The 26,545-nt window shown below is 41.2% G+C and overlaps 1 protein-coding gene across 1 annotated transcript; it reads right to left on the bottom strand.

Annotated features, from left to right (window-relative positions):
* Window positions 1-735: 735 nt before the first annotated feature.
* Window positions 736-26,545, bottom strand: cavin4a (caveolae associated protein 4a). Its single transcript, XM_039753990.1, has 2 exons — window positions 25,905-26,545; window positions 736-2,214 (listed from the first exon to the last, which is right to left on the bottom strand). Exons 1-2 carry the CDS (start codon window positions 26,301-26,303, stop codon window positions 1,519-1,521), a joined length of 1,095 nt encoding a protein of 364 aa, XP_039609924.1. The 5' UTR covers window positions 26,304-26,545; the 3' UTR covers window positions 736-1,518.

The raw sequence follows: 26,545 nt of genomic DNA on the forward strand, positions 1-26,545 counted from the left end.
GTGACCAGTGGTCTTCTCCCTTAGCTACTTTAGTGAATACTACCAGCCACAGTCACCTCCCTAACTAAGCAATCTGGACAAGACCACAATTTTCCCACGAGAGATGAAATGATCATCTCACATTTTCTCGAGCCATTCACCGTAATACAGCAAACTCGCGACACTAAAAGAGGCGTTCAGTAATGTTGCACCCCTCTTCTTCCTGTGTGCCACCAGTCACATTCACCTCATACCTGACTAATGTGTCCCTCAATGTTTGCGCCCCACTTTCTGCAGACTTGGGGAAGATACCTCGAGAGAAAGAGACCCTGGGCGATTCCTCATCAATGGCACCTAAAATCCATGGATGAAGCAGAAACCCACACTAGAAGGGTAGGAGCAAACTTAACAGAACAGTTTGAGACTGGAAGAGCATACATTGTACAACAGAAGGTAGAATCTTACATGTAGATTATGGACGGAGCCGAGTGTTTGGTTTTGTTCCAAAACAAATGTGCCATAGCTTCTGACCTATTACAAGGATGGCTTTGAGAGAGTAACCCTAACCAACTGAACCCAAATAAGTAAGGTGTGATTATTTCATTATCATTTCCAAATGTGCCTTTCTTCACACCTAAAGCTTTACCAGGGTGTCTATGTTACAGATAAAGTAAAATTGTGTGTTTTGGGGGCAGCAGATAATTTCAATACCTTTTCTATAACACACAAGAACTTGGTCTTCTGAAAATACAAAGATGTATTGAATAATTTCCTTTATTGCATATCCATAACATACAAGGGTTTCCCCACCAAGTTTGTTTCCAAATCTAACATTTCACTTCACCTGATAAGATAATATAATATATATTCTGCCGACCAAGTCCTAGTTAACATTTCAAAAGGGTGATGGCTATCTATCTATACATGCCTTTTTTCTCCCTCTCTCCTTTTCAGTTGTCTTCTGTTGCTTGTTTCTTTATTTCTTGTCCTCACTTCATTCAGGTTCACCATTAAACACACTTGATAAACCACAATCCCCTGCCATTCAGCAGCACACTTCAGGAGCTCCCAGCTACACAGCAGGTGGATTTGGATTTGAAGCCATACACGTATCTGGCTTATGAGACTTGTATTTGGATACAAAAGGAAATTATGCAGCCGAAAAATGTGAAATTTAAACAACTGTGAAAAAGTGACTTGCAGTTCTAAAGAACAATTGCGGAGTGGAGTTTAAGTTTTTTTTTTTTAAATAAAAAGTAAAATACTGTCTTTGAGGCGACAGTGAACTGAACGCACTGATTGCCATTCAAGAAATGGAAGACCTCCAAATCTCTAGAAACCTCTCAAGGATCCCCCTTTGAAACCACAGGAATATCTATCATTAATTATAATTTTCTCTTTTGACTTACGAAACATTTCATAATGCCTCCAAATGTCCCAAAGGATTAAAAAAAAAAAAAATCAAACCTAATGATCATGTCGTACATCCATGTTTTTGTAACTCGCACATTTCATTCATGCCGTTTGGTTCAAGAATATTTACGAGGTCTGCTTCATATCCATCACCGCTGCTTCCGCTTGTTCCCCCTTTCCTTCCTCCAGTATTGAATCGGAGTAGACCAGTTTGCCGTCTTCCTGGTGCGACACTGACACGTTGGTGGTACCGCCTCCCTGCTTTACCTCAGTGACCACTTCTGTGTATGTGACCTGTGGGCTCACCTTTCTAGAGGCCTTGGGTGGCTGAGCAGAGGCACCTTCCTCGCCGGCATTTTTCTCTGCGACTGCGCCTTGGATTCCCTCCTGCCCTTCTGCCACAGTTCTCTCCTTCTCCTTCTTGACTGTGAACTTGAAGGACTCTTTTGTTGGAGCTGCTTTAGAGATGGACTCCTTGAACCTCTCCCCGGACTGCTTTATCCTTTCTCCCGACTGTCGTATCTTTTCTCTCCGTTCCGGCGTCACAATGCGTGTGCTGATTCGGGTCACTTTGTCGCCAAGATTTTGCTTCGTCTTGACCATGTTCTCTTTTGTGAAGGCCTTCTTGATGCTGTCAATCCGCTTCATGCCCGATTTTTTTAGCCGGGCAGCTCTGGAGGAGTCTGCCTCCTCCACCACCATATACTCCTCATCGGAGGACAAATCTGGAGGAGGGTCATAGGTATCGGGCTCAATGGCATCCCCCAATCCAATTGATTTAGGTGTTTTTGTGATGGCCACTGAAGGGATTTCAGTTTCACCCTGTGGGAATAAAAATATTTACACGTTGAGATGTCTGTAGATAACAGTTTATAGAGAACTCAACACACATGGCTGACAAGTGATTTCTGCCCATGAACCTTTATGGCTATTGCACATAATTACATCAGGCTAAACTCAGTCCTGGGCACCACACAAGAAAGGTGGACCTTGGCATCTCTGTTCTATTGTTTAAATTATTAGGCATCTTATTGGGGGTCCATATATGAATGGCTCTTTTCCAAGACCCACGATTCAGCTCTATTTATCAAGACAGAGCACTCCAGGGACACCAGACTCAAAATAAGACAATGCCAAGGCCTTCCAGGACCACACAAGGTTTTGTCCAAGAGAAGCTCAAGGTGCCAGAAGACATAGAAAACTGGATACAAGAATTAAGATTGATGGATTCTTTCAAATATCAGCCATACAGTCAATATTTGGCTAACCACCAGGTAGCATTCAATGCATCCAAGTCACGGGTGGGCAGATTCAGTCCTGGAGGGCCACAGTGGTTGCAGGTTTTTGTACCAACCCAGTTGCTTAATTAAAAGACAATCCTTGTCAATTATTTAATTTCATGGCTTGCTTTGTGCATTAACTCTGCCATGTCAAGTCATTGTCATATCTTAGATTTTTTTTCCTTTCTAAGGATATCATCCAAATGAGTTGAAGTCTAAAACAGACGAGTTATTCTCAATGCTTCACTTTTTTCTCTTCACAATCCTTCCAAGTATTTAATTAAACCCAATAGCACATGATAAATACACACTGGTGTAAACGGAAACAAGCTAAAAGGAGCAATGCTGGTTTCTTTTGTCATTTGCATCTTATTGCTAATAAGGAGCAATTAAAAACCAAGACTACAGGTGTTTAAGACTAAAATAAGTAATAAGGGTTCGAAATCTTGACGAGTGAGACCACTAAAGTAAAGCAGAAGTGTCACTTGAGCAATAAGGGCTTCTTCTTATGCAATTAGGTTGGAGCAAAAACCTGCAGCCACTGCGGCCCTCCAGGACTGAATCTGCCCACCCCTGAATTCTAAGTGAACCCTCTTTTTATTTTTTACAGAGCAATTCATTCCTTTTTATTACCTAAAATACGGTAGATGGGTAACACTGGTTTACAGCACTAATTGCCAGTCTGGCGATTTTTCTTGTAGGTCCATGAAAATCAGGCTAGTCATGTATTTCAGTCCAGTCTTTCCACACTGCTGGTCCATGGCACCCTCTGCTCATCTATGTATTGTTAGTAAATGTGCATGCTCGACATTCCAAGAGGGACCCCTTCACCCACTCTCCAATCTAATGCTGCAAAATCTTTATGCTCGAAACTCAAAGACAGACACCCCTATCTCTGATCCAATGTTAGCAGATCTGGACATTTTTCACTCTTTTTATATATACACATTTATAATGTCTAGAAACATTTTCTTTGTGTTTTTAAGTGTCTATTATAACTGGCTAGGCTGAAGATGGGCATGATGAGAGGTGGCATTTTACCTCCTGTGGCCTGCAGGCTTCAGTAGTGCCACCTAGTGCACCATGATGGAATAAGCAGGTAATAAATCTGGCACTACAAGCCAGATGTCTTATGGTAAATATTTGAAATAATGAGTGGCAGACATGTGTTATATTACAATGAGGTGAATGATGAATTTAACTGTTAAGCATTTCTCTAGGAGGAGTCACTAAACACCACGCACCTAACAATAGCTCCTATAATGCAGTTAGTCACCAGACAGACCCCAGGGAGTCAGTGAAGCAGAATTGTAACCATCTATTTGCCGTGCCGGTCTCACATTAGCACTTCTTTCCACTAGAGATCACTTTTCCTGCCCACTTCCCAAAATACACAACCAGGCAATGACTAAAGCGATAAATATGACAGCTCTATATTTGGACATCTCTGCTCTGGCTGGCCACCTCAGAATAACTGCACCCAGGCTTCATTAGCTAGGAGAAATGCGTCCATTACTGGCTGTCAAGTACCTAGAAGTAAAATGGCCAACTAACTAGTCCAGGCCTTTGAAACACACAGACTCTGCTGTTGGCACCAAAGACACAGGGCTTTTGTCTTTCTACGAGAGGCTCCTACTGTTTTTTGTGCATTCTGCAGTTCACTGTCGTGAAGAGACTCCGTAGATACAAACATAAATGATACAGTATTATCAAAACTGTTTAATCCTAATCAGGGTCACAGGAAGCTGAGGAGCGATTCAGACGACAGACCTGGACAAACTACCAGTCCGTCGAAATAAAAATGAGGCACCGATTGTGAAATTGGTTGCAGCCATGGGGGTCCCTGAAGGACTGGAGTTGGGGGAAAAAAAAAAACCACAGCTTTAAAAGGAATACTCCACCCAAAAATGATGCGTTTTAAAATGTTATTTACCACATCCAGTTATCAGTGTGGGCCGAGAAAAAATTTGAATCTGTGTTTTCATACAGAACAGAGCTAACAAAATGTTAATGTTTTAATGGAAGTGGGTGGTGACCAACAGCAAGCAATATCAAAACGTCCATGAAAAAAGTCTCACATTACTAGTATCACATAATCCATGTCAAAAGTCACCCACTCATACTTAAAATGTGCAAAAAGTCACAAAAAGGTAAGCATGTGTGCAAAAAGATTCTGTTGGCATTTAGAACTGCAGTCTGTATGTGCAAATCTTCCAGCACAAACAAAAACAACGTATCCATTTGCTCAAAGGTATGTTCAAAATACAGAAAGTTATAAACGTGCAGTGCAAAGAAAACTGATGATGTCATTCAAAAGTACAATCACAAAAAGTAAACCTTCATGGATTTGTAGTGTAAACAAGAACTGAAAACATTCACCTCCATCCTTGAACTGAACCAAGACAGGACTGAAGACACTGAATAGCCAACACTCCCCATACCTAAGGACATCCTTTCTGAACCCTGCTCCTCACGATCACCACTGTTGTGATGTTCAGGTTCTGGTGAACCTGGTGGACAGCAGTCATCTATTGAATTGTAATAATCTCTTGGCTCAACATTACCATCTGTGTTTTATAGGTGGCATATTGGGTGGATGGGCATCCCGACCAGGAGAGGGGATGATTCCTTACCTGGACATGAGGCTCTGAGAGCGTATACAGTCATCCTAGCCAAAAGAGAGGAAAGTGCCAGAACCACCAAAGACTCCCCCAAGTGAATGGACTTTCTTACCCGGACAAGAGGGCAAATGGACAGGTGTCCTGACTGGGCATGGCTCCAGTACCTTCCCTGGATTGGAGAAAAGGAGAAGGACAGGAAAGGCCAGTCTCCAAGGTAGGTTTATTCCCACCAGGTATTAGATGGCAGCAGCTCTCCATATCGGCACCCATTTGGGAACAAGCAAAGAATGCCAGTAGTTGTAGTCCAGCAGCACGGCCCCGTGGGTGCAGCAAGCGGGTGCTGCAGGGAGCCACTCTCCAATATATTGGGACTTCCATAGGATTCAGAAGTACTCCCAACGGGCAGCAGCCCTGGCACCAGAACTACTGCTGGGTCCTCAATACAAGGGACCACACTCCTTTGTCCAGGCTAGTCAGAGCTGGGAGGAAGGAAAGTAACACTCAACTGAAGCAGTGCAGTGCAGTGAACTGTATGAGACATAACTTGTGCTTTTGTTACTTACAGGAAGGCATTGTACAATAAATCATTATTTATTTGAACCCAGGACTGTCTTTGTATTTGGGGCTCACTGGCACCCCAGTTCTATTACACCATTCATCTTCCAATCCTGCTTACTCATTGTCATGTGGCAGCTGGAGTCTACCCCTGTTGCTGGCTCAAGGCAGGAACAATATGTGGAGACGGTGCCAGTCCATCACAGGGTGAACTCACACATACTTATAGTAAACATCACCATCCTTTCATTCATCCATCATCCTAACCTACTTATCCATGGCAGGAATAAGGAAGCTGGAACCTATCCCAGCAAACGAAGGGTGCAAGGTAGGAATAATCTTTTGATGGGGTGCCTGCTCATTGCAGCGTGAACACATGAAAACACAAAACATTATCATTAGACAAATTCTCAGTGCTGGAGTTACAACCTATAGTTGCATTCATTACCCCCTTAGCTATTTACCAATGAAGTCAATACTGAAAACACCATAAAAATAAGAGCAAACTTAGAATATAAATAGAATCCACCTTAATAAAAGGATGTGTCTGTGCATCCAGCCAGTTGCTATGTCTCTGCCATTCCAACAGATGGCACATCAGAAACATATCTGGTAATAAAATGCATTGCATCGGTCATTTCAATGGAGGGCGCATCACAAAAATTTGCATTACTAAAAATGTCTGTGATGCACCACCTGTTGAAATGACAAATGCAATGCAATTTATTACTACACGCATTCGAAAATATATTCCAATAGAACGTTAGTGCCGAGGCCTATGTTGATTTCTTAGATTTCAACCTGTCTTAGACAAATAGCATAACTAGTATAATTAATAATAACAGAAAATAAAAATAAATGCATCCTTGACAGTGAGTGTGGAGGAAAATTTAAAATTCACCCACATTTTAACCTTTGTGCACGAATGTCATTTGAATGGGATCCCACTGTCCTCGGACAAATGCTACGTGATTGATGGTGTGCTGTATCAAGACAACCACTAAACTTAAAACAGTAGTGCCATACTAAACTGCCAATTTTAAACAAACCGATTTCAACATCAGAGTCTAATGCAGTTATCATGCCATTGCTACTTTTATTTGCAATTCATCCATAAAAAGGTTTTTGCTGAAATCAACTCCATTCTGCTTGCTCGCCTTACAGTTTAATTAATTACTCATAGTAATGGGTAGAAAAGGACAGATTTTGCTTCCAAGTACAGTGGTCTTACGGTAAGAGAAAAAACGCACAGGGCACAGTGAAGGGAAATCACAGGTCCTCAAATGAGGACGCAGGCTTGGAGGAGTCAATGTAAGGAGAAAAGCAACTGTGCCAAGTTCCTCGGCTAGCTATTAATATTAGTCAAAACCCAGTAATTCATGAAACTACAGTACTGTATATAAATGACTAAGACATTGGAAAGGAGCTGATTTACTGTATAATGGGATTAATAAAGGTAACAATTATCTTAAAAGACTTTAATTCCAGTCTGAATATACATGAAAGAAAAGTCTCTGAAATCTCTTTGGGTCCAGATAAATGGTAACCCACTCTCAGTCTGTTTTATGGTATACCGCTGAGCGACTCTTTTAGTATGCACAAGCTGTAATCCTGCCCTCTCCTTGCTATTTGTGTCACAGTCCACCTTTTTGTGCCCCAAAGAAACTGAACACCAGCGTCAGTGCAGTCCTTGTTGCATACCTGATTTTCTGCCTGCATATCAAATGCACTTTCATTTCTAGACCCACATGATGTTTTTTCCCCCCCACTTAGGGGAGCTGCACTTTTCCTGTGTCATTATTTCATTGAAACAGTATTTAGCTGTGAGTTCATAACATCAGTTCTTTATAGTAATAATCTGCAGATAATATTAGTTTAGTCACTTCAATCTTAAACATCCTTACACTATCGCTTTCAACTCCCACTCCTTTACAGAGAAGTGACTTTTCTGTACTTTTATGGTTAACATACCTAAAGTAGCAGGAGAAAGATGATTCTCTATGAGCTGCTACCACATGTGCGCCCACCCTTTCCCTGGCAATGTACTGGGGAAAAAGTGAAAGAGTAAAATATACAAAACTAGCCAACCTGCGGCGTACCATACGCCACATAATCAGGCCGGTTTTTTAATGATTTTTAAGCACAGGGAGAAAATGAACATTTGAAAAATCGGTAACATAATAAATCAGCAAGAAAAGCAACATTGTAACAATGCACGGAACGAACCAACACACAATCGTCCGTGACTGAAAACTGGCAGACCGCCATCGCTCATGTGCCCGCCTCCAGCTCGTCACTCGAGTCGTTGTCGTCTTTGCACAGTCCAGATGCACCTGTGACTCACGTAGACTTTCCGTGTTCCTGCAGGAGCATCTAAGACGACGCATGTTTGTTGCTGATGCAAATTGCTGTATGTAGCGTGTAAAACAGTTTGCTATGGTGCACACGGTCGTGCATCGTAACCGAAAACTCAGTTTTTAAAGACTGCCTACTTTATTGTATTTTAACCTTAGTTGTAAAGGATTGTTTTAAGGATCCCATGGGATGCCCATCACAAACCGTTTTACACGCTGCATATGGCGATTCACCTCCGGCGTGGCTCCTTCCTGTGTGCGCCATAGGTGTCTTACTTGTCGGCGGCTTAGTGAATGCTTTCCATGGGTGTCTTGCCTTAGTGAATATATATATATATATATGATATATATATATGATATTAAAGTTGACGTAACCACCGTCAAGGTAAAATTGAAACAATGTTTCTTCGTTTTACAACTGACAAGTTTGCACTTTTGCGAATACTTTTTCATTATTAGATTGTGAAATTTCATCACAATATACAATCGTGTTGCATACTCAAATTACACCATTGAATTGGGGAAGAATACCTAGCATACACAGTAGATTTATAATGCTTTTTTATAAATGTCTAAGAATAGCCTAAGTATCTAGTTTTGAAACACAAGAAAGCTGGACAAACCATCTTCTCTAGTCCCAGTGTTATATTGATAGGAAAAGCACAATTTGGGTCAGTTTTATAAAACCTATACTTTCTTTCTCACTTGTAGGGAAGTATAGAAAATGCTGAACTTAGGTGTTGAGTTTGCCTGAGCGGTTACATTAGTGAATATTACACACCCACGCTGCAAAGCAGCTAAACTGGAGAGGAGGTTGTGTCTGATCTGTTTTACTGGTGAAAGGCCCTAGAATTGCCCATAAGGTGTGCTAGGAGCTGCAGAGAGAGACATGCTCTCCTTGAGATTTTCCATTCTGAAGATGACCTGAAGATGGCTATCCAAAAAGAATTGAGTGTAACTACAAATCTAGCATTACGAGGTTGCATGGTGTGGTTTGCTAACACACACACCTCTTCTTTGCTTAATATCTTGGGTATATTACCTATCATACATAATATTTAAAAATCTCTTTCTCCTGCCTGTTCTTTTAGAGTGTACTCACACTAGGCCCGTTTGTTCTGTACCATGCCCAAGCGTGATTGTAAACCCCCCTGAACCCACAGGTTTAATGTTCTGGGCCCGGGAACACTTTCAACATGCCCTTGCAACTTTGTGTAAAGCCAAAAAAATAGATCCAAACGGAGTGACAGCAGCATATCAAAATGATTTTACTAATTCTGTGGTTGTTCTGGAGTCATGCAAGGCAAGATGACGCTCTACCCTCTTACCGATTTATTGAGTGTGCAGCACTCAATACATTTTGACCATGACAAATGATGTTGACGGAGAATGTGAAGCTTTTCTTGCCAACTACAACTCACATTCATGTGTAAAGTGAGAATAAAAATCTGTTTTTACCTCAAAAAAGACATCGAATGAAATGAGAATTGCATTATCTTACTTGTTGCATCATTGACATCATGTCTGTTTTCTGTGCTTGGGCACGTTTAGCGATCAAACTGTTCCTGAATGCTAGTGAACCGTACTTGGTACTAACTCTTCCAAGCAGGCCAGGGTATGGTACAATTGGCCCGGCATGCAGCGACCACACTAGTCAAACTAACTAGACTTTGCAGGGTTACATGCAGACAAACATGCTTGGGCACGGAGGAAACTGCTACCCAATTGCCTGAGGTTACAGATATAAAAGGGAAATGGGAGAAAAGTGCTGAACTACAGTACCGGACAGTATGGTAACAGCTTGGGACTTAAGACCTACATTTCCAAGTACAAAAGTAGCCATTGCATCGACATAGCTGTATCAAAGCTATTATCCTTTTTTCTCTGCCAACCTTTCTCTATCGCTGCAGCTTCTAAGCGATTGGTAGGTGTCACCTTCGTCTTGGTTGGCACTTTGTCTTGTGATTTTAGGTTGAAGGCAGAGGCTACAAAATGTTTTCTCCACCATATTTGTAACGGTTTACTTTGCTGTAATAAATAATATGTACAGGATCTTATCACCTGCATGTTCTCAAAGTGACCATTACAGAACTTTAATAAAACTATAACAAATACCTGTAATATAAAATATGTTCCGGGTCTTGTCATCTGTTTGCCCTGTAGCACTTCTTTACATGTGAATAACAACACAATTATTATTAAATTAATAAATGGAATGATATATTGTAAGAAACCAAAAGAAAAAACCCTCACCTCACAGTGGCCATTACAGAACTGAGCACTCGCCCAAACGAACAGGACTGCTTCCTTTAGGAAGGTTCCATTGACATGGCAAAGTTGTCAGTGTTAAATACCTCTCTGTTCTGCAATTGCACAATTTCTTACTTAAATGAAACATAAAATATGACAGGGCTGTTTTTTAACAATAAAAATCTAATTAATAAAAACACCACATTAAAATAATAATATTGGAAGGCTGTAAATGAAAGGCTACTTAACCTCCGTTACATAGACAGTTCAGAGAATGACACCATGTGCAATATACCGACAGCCAGCACTGCAAAATCCATCCATCCATCATCCAACCCGCTATATCCAAACTAAAGGGTCACGGGGGTCTGCTGGAGCCAATCCCAGCCAACACAGGGCACAAGGCAGGAAACAAACTCCAGGCAGGGTGCCTGACCACCGCAGGGCACACACACCAAGCACACACTAGGGACAATTTAGAATCAACAATGCACTTAACCTGCATGTCGTTGGACTGTGGGAGAAAACCGGAGTACCCTGAGCAAACCGACGCAGACACGGGGAGAACGTGCAAACTCCACGCAGGGAGGACCCGGGAAGCGAACCCATGTCAGCTAACTGTGAAGAAGCAGCGCTACCCACTGCACCACCATGCCACCCTAGTAAATACCTACTTTGCTAATATACTTTCAGATACTTTTTGTTATATGTGTATTTGTACATTGTTAGTATAGTTAAGATTATCATAATTCCATTGTGATTGATAAAATTTCTATCTACATCATATGGGGCGGAGTGGTGGCTGTGAGGCTAGGGGTCTGCACTGGTAATCAGAAAGGTTGCTGGTTCAATTCCCATAAACGCCAGAAGTGACTCTACTCCATTGGGCCTCTGAGCAAGGTCCTTAACCTGTAATTGCTCCGTGGGTATGACGTTAATCTGCATCCAGCCTTGCATGCAAGCTCTCTGATGGCAGAATTGGCACTCCAGCCACTGTAAAAAACATCCCACTGCCCCTTTCCACCTGAACTAGTGTGGTGCTGAGGTGTCACTTGTTGCATGGCTGCACATGGGTCTTAATATGGGATCCCGAGTTGGTTTGTCATGTGTTGGGTGTGGCAGTGCGCTGTATCAGCACATGCTCCTAACCTCCTCTCTCTCCACATCATATCGTGCCTTTTCTTTCTATCTAGAAAGTCACACCATACATTATTTGAAAGGGCAAAACTTGGAGAATTCAGTTAGCTGATTGAGCTGCCGATACTTTTTGATGCGGGTTATAATTTTGCAGTTTTCTATTAAGTGTCCTTGATGGTTGCCAACTCATGCTGGACCAATGATTGTGGACAAAAATGTGACATGAGCTGTGAGGCAGTGGCGTTAAGCACTCGGACTTGACAATTCAGGCCCATGTTTTTGAGTAGGAAGTCCAACTCTTTGGGGGGCTCTCCAGGTGAAAAGTCCAACTAGGAACTCAGAAAATCCAACTTCCAAGTTCAAATGGAATGCAGCATTAATCCCAGCTCCTACTGACCTGCCTCAGCCCTAGCAGTCACAAAAGGGATTGAAGCCATCCAAGGGAACTCAACAGTTCGACAAAATATATCTAAAAGCCTCACAAGTAGGAGAGTCACCATAAGCCTCAGGTTGTGTACAAAAGGGTTCAAAATTATCTTTATAAAAAGAAGGATTTATTCAAAAAAATAGCAAGATAAAAAGCAAGGCTCCACAGAGCAAAAGATGGAAAAAAAATGAATTGCTTGAATGGTAATCTTAAATAAACAAAATCTCAGTACAAAATCCAGACAACAATCTCCTTAAGCAAAGAAAGGAAATCCAACAAATAAAAAAAACTTATAACTCCACAGAAAACAAAACCGCTTGGCTGGGGACTCCTGCTTGAATATAAAGCCAGAAGGAAGACCCAGCAGCCATGACGTCAGGGTAGTCGTGCTCCTTGGGGAACCAATGGAAACTTAAAAGAGACACTACCCAATTAATGAATAATAAGCAAAATCAACAGAAATAGCTAAATATGGCTGGGGTTCATATTCTTGTATTATGCATTATTTGCTCCCTTTTGGGTGATACTACTTTTACATATTCTTTTCTATTCTTTGATTGCTGCTTCTTAAGTTATGTGTTTTGTAGGTGGTCCTCCAACAGGTTGCATTCCACCCTATAAATTCAGAGGGTCTCCCCACAGTGCCTGGTGGCTCATTGTGAATGTGCTCTGGGTGTTTGGTGAGCTCTTGTGCTTTAGAACGTTTTTAGTTTGTTTTTTTCGATGCTTAAGCTTTATTGTATATTTTGATCTTTTGCTCTAATTTGACCATTCTTCGAGTTTTGTTTTGGGGATTTGTTTGCATAGGATTACCTGCTCATTGATATTAGAATATAATTTTGTGAAAAACAAATCTTTTATTTATTTATTTTTTTTAAGATTCTATGGAGGTCCTTTTTGTGTCTAGCTGGTGATTTTAATCGTGCCCCTTACCTAGTGGGCATTATTGGAAACGCTTTTTGGAATTTATGTGAAGATATGTCATGAAAAGTGGCCTTTTTCACAGGATGCTGCTGTGGGTTTTGTTTGCAGACTGTGTATCTGATTTGTCTAATTAAGATATGCATGTCCCAACTAATAACATTCTCTTTATCTAATATGTTATATTCCGTCCTATTAATAAAATATTTCACAGTTTAGCCAACAGGACTCCCCAGAGTACCATGGGGTAATACACACACTCTCCGACACTATAATCGATGATAAAGCACCACAGTGCATTGTCCACAGCAGCCAACAATTTGGCTTGATATTCCAACACAGATTCTGAATCTCCATTTAGGTACTTGTTTCAAAAGGTTTATACGTTTGAGAAATTTGCACTACGACTAGCCATTGATCCTCCACAAACAAAAAACAATAGGACATAAATTCATGCTATTCTTACATCACTTTAGATGGAAATAGCTGTCTATTAAAGCTATCATAATGCCAGAGAGTGGCAAGGTGTTTCATGTTGATTACCACATACAAGTAATAATGTAATTGTTCTTTGTGCACAGGACATTAAAGTCCTTATAAACCAATTGTCACACATGTGTGTTTAGGGGATACCTTAAAGGCTCCTGAAAAGTAAATGATACTACACCGAGACAAGAGAGGATTCTTCTTTACCACCCACAGTTCTGTGGAACAAAGTCCAAAAAAAAACACCTGACCTGGAAGCCACGCCCCTTCTGAGAGAACTACTATAAATTTATGCTGCGTTCCATTTGAACTGCAAAATCAGAAAGTCCGAGATCCTAGTCAGAATCTTCAACTGAAATGCCCCTACATGTCAGACTTCCTACTCTGTGTTTTTTGTATAATCGAAAAGAGCAAGCACAACAAAGGCTTTCCTGGAAGCATCTATATCATTTTTTTTCCAAATGTTTTACTGAAACATGGTCAAGCGGAGTGTGACGACATTCCCAGCTTGGACATCGGACTTCCAAAGTAAATGGAACGCAGCATCTGATGACTTACAGAAAGCGGTCATTCATTCCAGGGCCTATAGCCAACAGAGATGGAGCTTCCGTTACATAGCTGACTTACAGTTATGGGTTGACTGGCCATCAAGTACACCAGGAGACTGGACGTTTGCGGGCCAGCCGAACTGCCAATTCTCATAAGTTAATGCACACTTATTTAGTAAATCTGTAAAAAGACGCCCCACCCCACCCCCATGATATAACACTGCTTTCAATGCAGGTATTCATTGGAGGGGAAAAGGAGACAACCAGTCCCCAAATGGTACAACCTCATGCATGTGAAACTGAATGTCTCCATCCGTTTAATTAACCTGCCCACTGCATTTAAACATTTTATAATGGACACCAAACGTAACAGAGAAAAAGAATATTGTGCTAAGAAGGCAAGGATTAAGCAAACCAAAAAAAAAAAAAAAAGCCTCTGGAAAGGTATGCAGCATAACGTACTAAAACATCAACTTTATTTACAACGGGAGAGAAAATGTTGTCACTTGTTAACTTCATATCACTGCATTGATTCACAGCTTCAGCAGCACTCGATGACAGCAAAGTAAACTACTAGCTTGCAAATGTGATTGGCCCCAAAGTCTTACTTGTGTTTCTGAATGGATGAGCAGTCATTTTCTCAAACTAAATAAGGAGAAAACAGAAATCTCAGTGATTGGCAAAAATGGATAGAATGAGGATGTTAGAAATAAACTTGATCCATTAGGCTTAAAAGTCAAGAAGGAGGTAAAGAATGTAGGGGTAATTATTGACTCTGGCCTACATTTTAACAATCACATATTAATTAGATCACTAGGACAGAATTTTATTCACTTAAGAAATATAGCAAAAGTTAGACCTCTTATAACATTGCAAGATGCTGAAAAATGAGTTGACGCTTTTGTTTTTAGTTTAACAGATGACTGTAACGCACTCCTCTCAGGACTACCTAAAAAAAAAAAAAAAAAGGCATGAATAGGTTACAAAGAGTGCAGAATGGAGCCGCTATAATCTTAACTAGAAAAAGAAAATCTGAGCACATCACCCCAGTCTGATGTCACCACACTGGTTACCTGTGCCATTCAGAATTGACTTGAAAATCCTGCTGAAGGTTTACAAAGCCTTCAATAATCTGCTCCATCTTATATCTCATAATATCTCTCACCTTACACTCCAAATCGTAACCTCAGATCCTCAAATGAGGGTCTGCTTAGAATTCCAAGAGCTAAACTTAAAAGAAGTGGTGAGGCGGGCGGATTTCTGCTGTTATGCACCTCAAATCTGGAATAGCTCACCAATAGCCTGGCAAGTTTCTAATACGGTGGAGCACTTTAAAAATAGTATATACATAAAAAAGTACATTTTAAAAACCAAGCTTATATTAAGTTAAAAAGTGTACTAAAAGTAAAAAAATAAGTCTCTCATGCAGCACTCATAAAATAACAGCATGGGCACTTTTGCTATGATCTTAAGAAGTGCTTTTTGAATGTCGATTGATGAAAAGCACCCACACTTATTTTACGAGTGATGTATGAGAGACTTATTTTTTAACTTTTTAGTACACTTTAACTTAATAAGCGTGGTTTTTAAAAAGTATTTTTATATATTCTTTCAACTTTTTAGTCTTGGGTTTAAGTATAATTCTGTAATCAATATTTTAACACTTCCTTTAATATTTCTATCCATTACTAGCGCCATCTATTGGTGAAATCGTGAACTATTCTTCACATGAATATTTCATTTCTTAATTAACATGGATTAATTGATCAATTAGTGAAACTGATTATTGATTCGTGTATTGTCGTCGGAAGAGAGTAAGTGTGCAAAATTTCAAGTCATGTGGAAAACAGGAAGTGGGTTAAATATCGATTACAAAAGATTTGTACCAGATAAACAGATGAAGTTACAATAAGCATGGTATTATTAATAATAATAATAATAATAATAATAACTACTCTGCAGTAGGCTGGCGCCCTGCCCAGGGTTTGTTTCCTGTCTTGCACCTTGCGCTGGCTGGGATTGGCTCCAGCAGACCCCCCCACTGACCCTGTAGTTAAGATACAGTGGGATGCAAAAGTTTGGGCAACCTTGTTCATAGTCATTATTTTCCTGTATAAATCGTTGGTTGTTAACGATAAAAAATGTCAGTTAAATCTATCATATAGGAGACACACACAGTGATATTTGAGAAGTGAAATGAAGTTTATTGGATTTACAGAAAGTGTACAATAATTGTTCAAACAAAATCAGGCAGGTGCATACATTTGGGCACCGTTGTCATTTTATTGATTCCCAAACTTTTCGAACTAATTTTTGGAACTCCAATTGGCTTGGTAAGCTCAGTGACCCCTGACCTACATACACAGGTGAATCCGAGTATTTAAGGGGGTCAATTGTAAGTTTCCCTCCTCCTTTCATTTTCTCTGAAGAGTAGCAACATGGGGGTCACAAAACAACTCTCAAATGACCTGAAGACAAAGATTGTTCACCATCATGGTTTAGGGGAAGGATACAGAAAGCTGTCCCAGAGATTGAAGCTGTCTGTTTCCACAGTTAGGAACATATTGAGGAAATGGAAGACCACAGGCTCAGTTCAAGTTAAGGCTCGAAGTGGCAGACCAAGAAAGATTTCGGATAGACAGAAGCGACGAATGGTGAGAACAGTCAGAGTCAACCCACAGACCAGCACCAAAGACCTACAACATCATCTTGCAGCAGATGGAGTCACTGGGCATCGTTCAACCATTCGGCGCACTTTACACAAGGAGATGCTGTATGCGAGAGTGATGAAGAGGAAGCACAAATAGAGCCGCTTGAGGTCTGCTTAAGCACATTTGGACAAGCCAGCTTCATTTTGGAATAAGGTGCTGCGGACTGATGAAACTAAAATGGAGTTATTTGGGCATAACAAGGGCGTTATGCATGGAGGAAAAAGAACACAGCATTCCAAGAAAAACACCTGCTACCTACAGTCAAATATGGTGCTGGTCCCATCATGCTGTGGGGCTGTGTGGCCAGTGCAGGGACTGGGAATCTTGTCAAAGTTGAGGGACGCATGGATTCCACTCAGTATCAGCAGATTCTGGAGACCAATGTCCAGGAATCAGTGACAAAGCTGAAGCTGCCCGGGCCTGGATCTTTCAACAAGACAACGACCCGAAACACTGCTCAAAATCCACTAAGGCATTCATGCAGAGGAACAAGTACAACGTTCTGGAATGGCCATCTCAGTCCCCAGACCTGAATAGAATTTAAAATCTGTGGTGTGAGTTAAAGAGAGCTGTCCATGCTCGGAAGCCATCAAACCTGAATGAACTAGAGATGTTTTGTAAAGAGGAATGGTCCAAAATACCTTCAACCACAATCCAGACTCTCATTGGAACCTACAGGAAGCGTTTAGAGGCTGGAATTTCTGCAAAAGGCGGATCTACTAAATATTGATTTCATTTCTTTTTTGTGGTGCCCCAATTTATGCACCTGCCTGATTTTGTTTGAACAATTATTGCACACGTTCTGTAAATCCAATAAACTTCATTTCACTTCTCAAATATCACTGTGTGTGTCTCCTATATGATATATTTAACTGACATTTTTTATCGTAACAACCAACGATTTATACAGGAAAATAATGACTATTAACAAGGTGGCCCAAACTTTTGCATCCCACTGTATTGGGGGTTGGATAATGGATGGATAATAAAAACTGCTAAAGACTGATTATTTTAATATGGCTTTCTCATAGCTTCATTTTAGGGTAACCCTAATATTCTGTATAGGCATTTACTTATAATTATTATTTTTTTTTAATCTCCACAATCCATACTAACCCCTACCTTCTCTGCTGTTCTTTTTCCGGTTTTCTGTAGTGGCGATCTGTGCCCCCACCACCTGATCAGGGTGCCATTCAGTCCTTACATTGATGGGTTGAAGGCCAAATGTCCATCATCTAATTCAGAATGCCCAGTAGGAGCTGGGTGGTCTTGTGACCTCAAAATCCCTGCAGAATTTTTTTTTTCCTCCAGCCCTCTGGAGTTTTTGTTTTTCTGTCCTCTTGGCCATCAGACCATACTTTATTCTTTGTGACTTAGTATTGCCCAATTTTATTTTTATATTTTTCTTTCTCCATCCTGTATATTACTTTGAGCTACATCATTTGTATGAAAACATGCTCTAGAAATACAGTAAATGTTGTTGTCATAATACCTAAAACACAGAGAGCTTGGGGAGTTATCAACACGCTATGTCCAGCTGACATCCATGCCCGGTGCTTCACATGACATATCTTAATGGCAATCAAGTGCAGTTGTAACTTACCACCACTGCTTTTCATTCTTAGGTGGCTCTAGGCTTTAAAATGTCAGCAATGTATTACCAGTTAAGGAAGGAAAAATGCTTAAAAAGTGTTGTGTACCATGCAAGTATTAAGCAAGCGAAACAATACCAGCTGTGAATACCCAGCTACAACAAAACGCTGCCCGTGTCTCACATCTCTGCTCCTACTGGCGGCTACAGAGAGTCAGCCTAGTGATGCTGATGAGGCGGGCAGAAGGTCGTTGGCGCAACAGGTCTGGGTAATCTGATGGTGCTGTGGTGTGATGATAGGATGGAGGTGTGTGCAAAGTTAAAATTACAGAAAGTTACATGGCCAAGTATGATACATTATTATGACTGCGGGATATGAGGAAATCATCTATAGAGGGATGTGCAAGAATACATTACAGCTATATAGGTATCATGTACTGCAACGTTACTATAGAATTAGCCAGGGTGCACAGAAATACACGTGTGGCCCACCCTCTCACCGTAGGCCCTATGCAAAAAGAAATTAACGGATACTCTTGTACTGCATTGGGAAGAAGGACACCTACTAATAAAAGGTCTGAAGACTGGCCTCAAATAAAGAAACTCGGGTTGCATAAAAATATCACAATAAAAAAAAAAAGGTTTTCATGTAACCTCATCAATAAACAGATAAACAAACGAATACATGCTTGCTATTCATTATTTTTCAGACACTCCATTATTATATCCAAAGCCAAACAGAAAATGTACGGAACTTCGTAATTAAGTAAAACGATGAAGAAAAGAAAAACGTACATTTACCTAATTACAAAAATACAGAGAATGGAGTCTTTAAAGTCTGGGGTAGCTGCCTATCAGCGCCTGTTGGAGCTCAGATGAAATGACAAAAACATAATTTACTTACAGTCTTTTTGTTGCCAATAAGCTGAAACTATACAAAGGAAATAAAGATGTGGCACTTTAAGTTCCTTAACGTCCGTTGTCCACATGTGAAAACTCCATTCCCGGTCTGCTTAAAAAAAGCTCTTCTTTTTGACTCTCGCAGAGCGCTGACGCCAATTGCCATTTCCTCCAGGTTCTCGTTACCTCGCAACAACGTCGATAAACCTTCACACTCAGAACTACTACATCCTCCTGAAATTTCACGTCTGTCGTCTTTTTCCTTAATCGCTTACTATCACAGTTCTTCCCGGCCTCTTACATTTACCCTGAAATCGGACTATAAAAAAAAAAAACGCACACGTCACGTGTCCGCGCAAGCACGTGTCCTCAGCGTCCGACTCCCGCTTTTTTTTCGCGCCTTCTCTTTCTGCCTAACCAACCAACCAATCCCGAGCATCGCCGCCGCCAAAGGAGCAGGAACGAGTTTACGAATAAACACGTGCCCCATTTTACAGAAACAGCCAATCAGCTTCTTTGAAAACGAGGAAAATATCATTCAAGCAAACAACCAAGAAGTCGCTTTGTGTCATCTCCGAGTTTGACATTATAAAAGGTCAGCCATTAGTGCTTCCCAGTATCTGATACTGGATCACGTTGCGGAGTTTGCATTTAAAGATCTCGAGGTTTTAAATAAATGTAATAAGTTAGTAAAATAAATTCGTATTTTTCATTTTTTTTTGTACATTTTTTTTAGGCTTCCATGAAAGATTTTCTTTTGATATCCTGGTAAGGAACCTTTGCGATCTCTCTATTATACTGTGCCTTTCACTCCTATCTATCTATCTATCTACCTATCTATCTATCAGCAGTTATACAGTATATCTATTATATAATGCCTTTATATCTATCTATCTAACAGTTGTTATATATCTATTATATAGTGCCTTTCTATCTGTCTATCTATCTATCTATCTATTATATAGTGCCTTTCTATCTATCTGCTATTATGTATCTATTATATTGTGCCTTTCTACCTATCTATCAGCTGGTATATATCTATAATACAGTGCCTTTCTTTCTATCTATCTGCTATTATATATCTATTATATAGTGCCTTTCTATCTATCTATCTATTATTTAGTGGTTTTCTATCTATCTATCTACCTATCTATCTATCTATCTATCTATCTATCTATCTATCTATCTATTATATAGTGCCTTTCTATCTATCTGTATATCAGCTGTTATATATCTATTATATAGTGCCTTTCTACTTATCTATCAGCTATATCTATTATATAGTGGCTTTCTACTTATCTATCAGCATTTATATATCTATTATATAGTGCCTTTCTATCTATCTATCTATCTAATCAAAACTGAAGAAAACTCACACAGTGAGAACATGTAAACTTGACATGGCTGAATCTGGCTGCAGGGTGTAGTTAAGGCCTTGCACTTCAATTTATTTCTCATATAGTGTCTTGCACCCGATGAACAGTTGGATAGGGTCTGACTACCTTACATCCCTGTTCTGGATAACTGGATTTGAAAGATGGATGGATGTCTTCTTGGAGGTGAGAGGACTCCCTCACTGATACCTGAAGAATATTTAAACTCCTCCAGGAAGCAGAAGTGCTACTCACTCCTCCACAATCCTGCCCATTCTATACATTTAGTGATGTCAGATGTCCTCGCTTTAACAAGCAGCTACGTGTGTGGCATAGCAAGTAAGCAGTTTCACTGTAGGGCAGTGTGCTGTCATGGTATTAAGGCTAAGGACTATAGACCCTGAAGTTCTGGGTTCAAATCCTACTACTGACACCATGTGACTGTGAGCAAGTCACTTCCCCTGTATGTGCTCCAATTGGAAAACCCCAATGAAATGTAACCATTTATATGTCAAAGTGCAAGTTTCCTTAGATAAAGTCATAAGCCAAATAAGTTAATGATGTATAGTAGCTTTAGATATAAATGAGCAGATAAGTATAATACAAGTAGGCACACAATGCCAGTATTTTGGGCTAGCAGTGGAGCCCTCTAGTGGTTAAAGTGTCTCCTATGACTACATTTCCATTTCCATTTTTCTCTGATTAAATACATGAGTGTGAATGAGAGGGAGGTCAATGGAATGGTGAAGTTGAGAGAGTAGAGTTGGCAAAGGTGGAGTTTAAATACTTGGGATCAACAGTACAGAGGAATGGGGATTGTGGAAGAGAAGTGAAGAAGAGAGTGCAGGCAGGATAGGAGAAGAGTGTCAGGAGTGATTTGTGAGATGGATATCCGCAAGAGTGACAGGGAAGGTCTACAGGACGGTAGTGAGACCAGCTATGTTATATGGGTTGGAGACGGTGGCACAGGAGACTGAGCTGGAGGTGGCAGAGTTAAAGATTCTAAGATTTGCATTGGGTGTGACGAGGATGGACAGGATTAGAAATGAGGACATTAGAGGGTCAGATCAAGTTGGACAATTGGGAGACAAAGTCAGAGAGGCGAGATTGCATTGGTTTGGACATGTGCAGAAGAGAGATGCTGGGGATATTGGAGAAGGATGTTAATGATAGAGCTGGCAGGTAAGATGAGAAGAGGAAGGCCTAAGAGGAGGATTATGGATGTAATTAGAGAGGACATGCAGGTGTGACAGAGCAAGATGATGAGGATGAAAGAGATGGAAGAAGATGATCCGCTGTGGTGACCCCTAACGGGAGAAGCCAAAAGAAGAAGCCGATGCTTGTATCCAAAGCAACTTACAAAAGAAGTTTTCTTTGTTGAGCAGACAAGGGTGCAAAATTCACCATCACAAGTGAAGAGCTCAGAATAAAGAACAAGTGACTTGCAATGCCAAACTTACAACACTTAGTTGCACAGAAATCAGCAGAGCAAGAGGGTCTTCAAGGGCTTTTTAAACACACTGAGGAAGTCAGAATTCTGAATGGAGGTGGGCCGCTTGTTCCACCAGCCAGAAGCTACACATGAAATGAGCCTGGAGTGAGATTTGTTACCACGCAGGAGGTGGCATCAGCAGGCGCCGTTCATCCGCAGACCCGAGTGCCATGAAGCTGCCATTGCTCAGAAATAGAGAAGCCACTGCACCTTTATGATTTCAAGTCACTTTGGAGACATTTGTCAGCTCATTTAATTAATGTGAGCACAGCAGAAGTCCTAAAGTGTGACCCAGTCACCGTTGATGACGGCCATTGTGTATGCATATTATACTCCCTTAATTAGAAGCCTGTTCTTGCTGTTAATTACCAGCTCATTTAACTAATTAGTCGGCATGTTCTTGGTCTCATTGTTCTGCATCACAATTCCTTAAAGCATATGTTCTAATATTGCAGCAAAAATCAACATTTTTTCTTAGCAGACCAAAGTGAACGCTTCCTATTGTGACTTTTCTCTCTCTACATATTAAATTTGTGATGCACGCCTAAAGAAGAAGTGCAAATTAGCCTCGACCCTGCAGGCCATTAATATAACATAATGTGCATCGCCCAACAGCTTTTTTCTTTCCATGTGGCAGAACATAACGCTCAAGGTCAACCATAAACATCACCAGTGTTCAGACAGCTGAGGTGTTAAAGTCCACCAGATGTGTCTGCCCATATCTGTATATACAGAAAAGATGGATCTCTATCTCTAAGACGTCGTGGGCACCTGACCATCACACCTACATTAGCTGCGTGGACATCCCATTCCAAAACTGTGGATACGAGTATAGGCTCTTGTTCAAAAAGCAGACGCCACCTTGTGTATCTGGCCTTACCCTCACGAACCTTAAGTTCAGGGTTTGTAGTCGGGGCAGGCCAGTCTAAAACAAACAGCAAGGAGAAGATGGCGTCCGCTTTTTGAACAAGACCCTCAATATGGAGTTGGTACTCCGTTGGCAGCTACAACAGCCTCCACTCTTCTTTCCACAAAATTCTGCATTGTGTCTGTGGGAATCTGTGCCCATTTAGGAGCTCAGCCACGAACGTTAGATGACAAGACGTGGCTCACAATCGGCGTCCCAAAAAAGTTTTCAGTAAGGCTGAGGACAGGGCTCTGTACAGGCCACCTGAGTCTCTCCATGTCTTCATGGACTTTGCTTTGTGCACAGGGGCCCAGTCATGCTGGGACAGAAAAGGACCCTTCACAAATCTCCACAATTTCTCTCAAATGTCTTTGCACACAGTGATCTATCTATCTATCTATTATATAGTGCCTTTTCTATCTATCTATCTATCTATTATATAGTGCCTTATATTTAACTATCTATTCTATATAGTACCTTTCTGATCAATCTATCAATTATATAGTTTCTTTAAGTTATATCTATTATATCAGAGTGGAGGCTAAGACTCTATGCTGGTATACAGAAGGTTGGTGGCTTGAATCCTGTTATTGCCAGAAGTGATTCCACTCTTTTGGGCCCTTGAGCAAGACCCTTAACCTGCAAGTGTTCCAGGGGCACTGCACAATAGTTGACCCTGCTCTCTGCTCCAGAGATCGATCGATCTATCTATTATATAGTGACTTTCTGTCTATCTATCTACCTATCTATCATAAAGCACCTTTCATAGATAGAAAGATAGATAGACAGATAGATAGATAGGAAAGTCACTATATAATAGATAGATAGATAGATAGATATAAAAGGCACGATAGATAGATAGATAGACAGATAGATAGATAGATAGATAGATAGATAGATAGATAGATGTCAAAGGCACTATATAATAGATAGATAGATAGATAGATAGATAGATAGATAGAAAAGGCACTATATAATAGATAGATAGACAGACATGAAAGGCACTATATAATAATAGATAGATAGATAGATAGATAATGAATATTTTTGTCATTGCACATATTCAGCAAAAGTGAATGCCAACTTATCATTGACAAAGAAGTAGACATTCTAAAACTTTAAACATATATAGATATGAAAACTTTCAAAGACATATAAAGATTACTAAAGGGATTCTAAAGACAAGAGTCAAACACGCACCCTAGCGCACATGCAGGACATTTTTGCACATTCTTTCTCCCTCTGGGGTTTCACAATGTGAGTAGCATTTCACGCCGCCATTACCTTTGAGTAAATATCGTTTTTTAATCTCTTTCTCTGTCTTTTAATTGTCCTTAAACGTCTGCCCTCGGGCAGCAGCTCAGACAGAGAGCGACCGGGGTGGGATGGATCATCTTAGTGTTCTCTGGCCTTTTTAAGACAGCGGGGACTGTATAGATCTTCAAGGGATGAGAGGGGACATCCAATAATCTTCTGGGTGGTATTGATGACCCTCTGGAGTGCTTACCTCTCTGATACTAAGCAGCTGAAGTTGTTTAAATAAATAAATACATAAAGAGATAAGCACACACACACACACACACACACCAGAATGAGTAAAAAGGAAAATGGCGAAGAAAGATCACTTGTGAAAGATCCGCTGTCATTTTTATCGATGTGGTAACGTCACTTGGCACATTCTGACCCCAATATGCATGACGATGCTTTAACAGTTCTAGGCTAACACATGAGGCAGTGACCCATCCATTAATAAGATTTTATTCCCCATTTTAATCCAGTGATATTTCAAAGTATAAAAATCATTGTGCCACACAAGGCGCAGCACCTCTCCTACGTCCGGCCAGCCAACCCGACTGCCCCACGCCCACACATGGCCCTCGTTCTAAGGCCTTTCGTTCTGCCCCCTAAAACCCTCGAGGGACGACTTGCGAAGATGATGGATTTAATGAGCTGTGATGCCTTTTTTAAAATTCCTCCCTCTATGCCATTGCTGACACGCATCTCCCACCCACCCTCTTTTTTTTTGGCAAGGGCCCACCTCAGTTTAAATTAGCGGGTGGGGACTTTGACACCCGGCGTTCCTTTGCGTGGTCGATTGGCATGGACTGGTGTGACAGGCGGAGGTGGCAGGCATGCCTCATATTACTTTTCAGGAGGACAGCACATAACCTTTGCCGCATGGCAGTTAATCTTCATTGCCCCCACCTTGACCCACCCTGATCTAAAGCATGTCGGGCACTAAGAATAGCCTGCGCCATCATGAGTTCTGCAGCTGTTTCTCTTTGAAGACAAAATCTGCCCCAATCAGCTCTTTACCTTTCTGGCCTGTTTGTGCTCTTCGGGGTTTTGTTAAGTGACATCAATGGCTGATGTGACATTCACTTTCTTTTCTAGTTTAAACGTCTATTGCCTTTTTTTACTCTTAAGGTTAGTTACATTTTTATTTTCATGTTTCTGGACAGCCATTGAAGGTGCTAGGTGCCAGATTGCACTGCTCGGTATAAAAGGTGCTATAGAAACTTATAACTGCACGTCCAAAAAAGCTGGGGATTTCCTGCTCCCTCACCCTACCTTTTCTACTGTGTGCCTGGCACAGGTGCCCACTCTACATTTTGACAAGGCCATCTGCTCCCCTTTTAAATCATCATCACAGAAGGCCAGCATTTAGGGTGCAGTTCATCGGTCTGCCTTTAGGTGGCACTATGGTTCACTTTTGATAAAGCCACCTCAGCTCTTTTGCCTTCGCGTTGCCAGCCTCACCCCCTCACCACTGCCCTGAATTATTTTGTTTGCAGTCAAATCCACTCTCACTGCTTTCAGCAATCATCTCCTCATTAAACGGTGGCTCCATTACATTGGCCTTTCATCACGCCTAACATAAAAGGCACTATATGTGACTGCTGCATCGCACCCAGTGCCCACAAAGATTCCTACTACCAGTTTACTTTCGGGGCCTCACCTGGTAGATGACCACTCTGAACTTGTTCCTGGTCAGCAGCTCCTCCTGGGTCGTCTCCACCTTCTTGACCCGCACATTTTGCTTCTCCACCCGCTGGCGCACATCCTTGACATTGGAGCTGACCTTGCGGGTTTTCTCCAGCAGCTTTTGCACCGTGTTGCCCGTCATGGAGTGATCCTTGGCCAGTTTGAGGATGTCGATCTGGAGGGTTTTGACGGCGTTCTCCAGCTCCAGTTGACGCTCCTCCATGCGTTGCTGGCAGGCCTGGACGTTGTCGATAATCCCAGCCACCCTTTCCAGGAGGGAGAGGATGGTGAGGGCGCTGATCGGGGTGCCCGCCTCATCCTCCACAGGGGCGGTCACCTCCAGTTTGTCCGGGTGGTATTGCTGCTGATCCATTTGGGGAAATAGAAAAAAAAACAAAAAACAAAAAATTCCCCTTAATTTGGTCAAAGGCTGCTGGTTTCTTTGAAGCTCCTAGGTGTCAATGGGAAGATCCCGAGATGTTGTGGTGACACCTCAGGGGGGTTCGGTCCTGCTGAGAAGCCCGGTCACTGAAATGACAGAGAAAAGAGGCTCCTGCAGCGGCGATCCGGTGCACAAAAATACAGAGGCTCCACCTCCAGGGCTCTGGGACCCTT

The sequence above is a fragment of the Polypterus senegalus genome, chromosome 5, assembly GCF_016835505.1.
Source record: "Polypterus senegalus isolate Bchr_013 chromosome 5, ASM1683550v1, whole genome shotgun sequence".
NCBI classification, from domain to species: domain Eukaryota; kingdom Metazoa; phylum Chordata; class Cladistia; order Polypteriformes; family Polypteridae; genus Polypterus; species Polypterus senegalus.

Bases quoted from the DNA above. Each gene is read 5' to 3' on its own strand.
- cavin4a (XM_039753990.1), bottom strand. From the start codon at position 26,303: ATGGATCAGCAGCAATACCACCCGGACAAACTGGAGGTGACCGCCCCT. The intron at 2,215-25,904 runs GTGAGGCCCCGA...TTATTCCCACAG, and splicing joins TCAGAGTGGTCATCTACCAG to GGTGAAACTGAAATCCCTTC.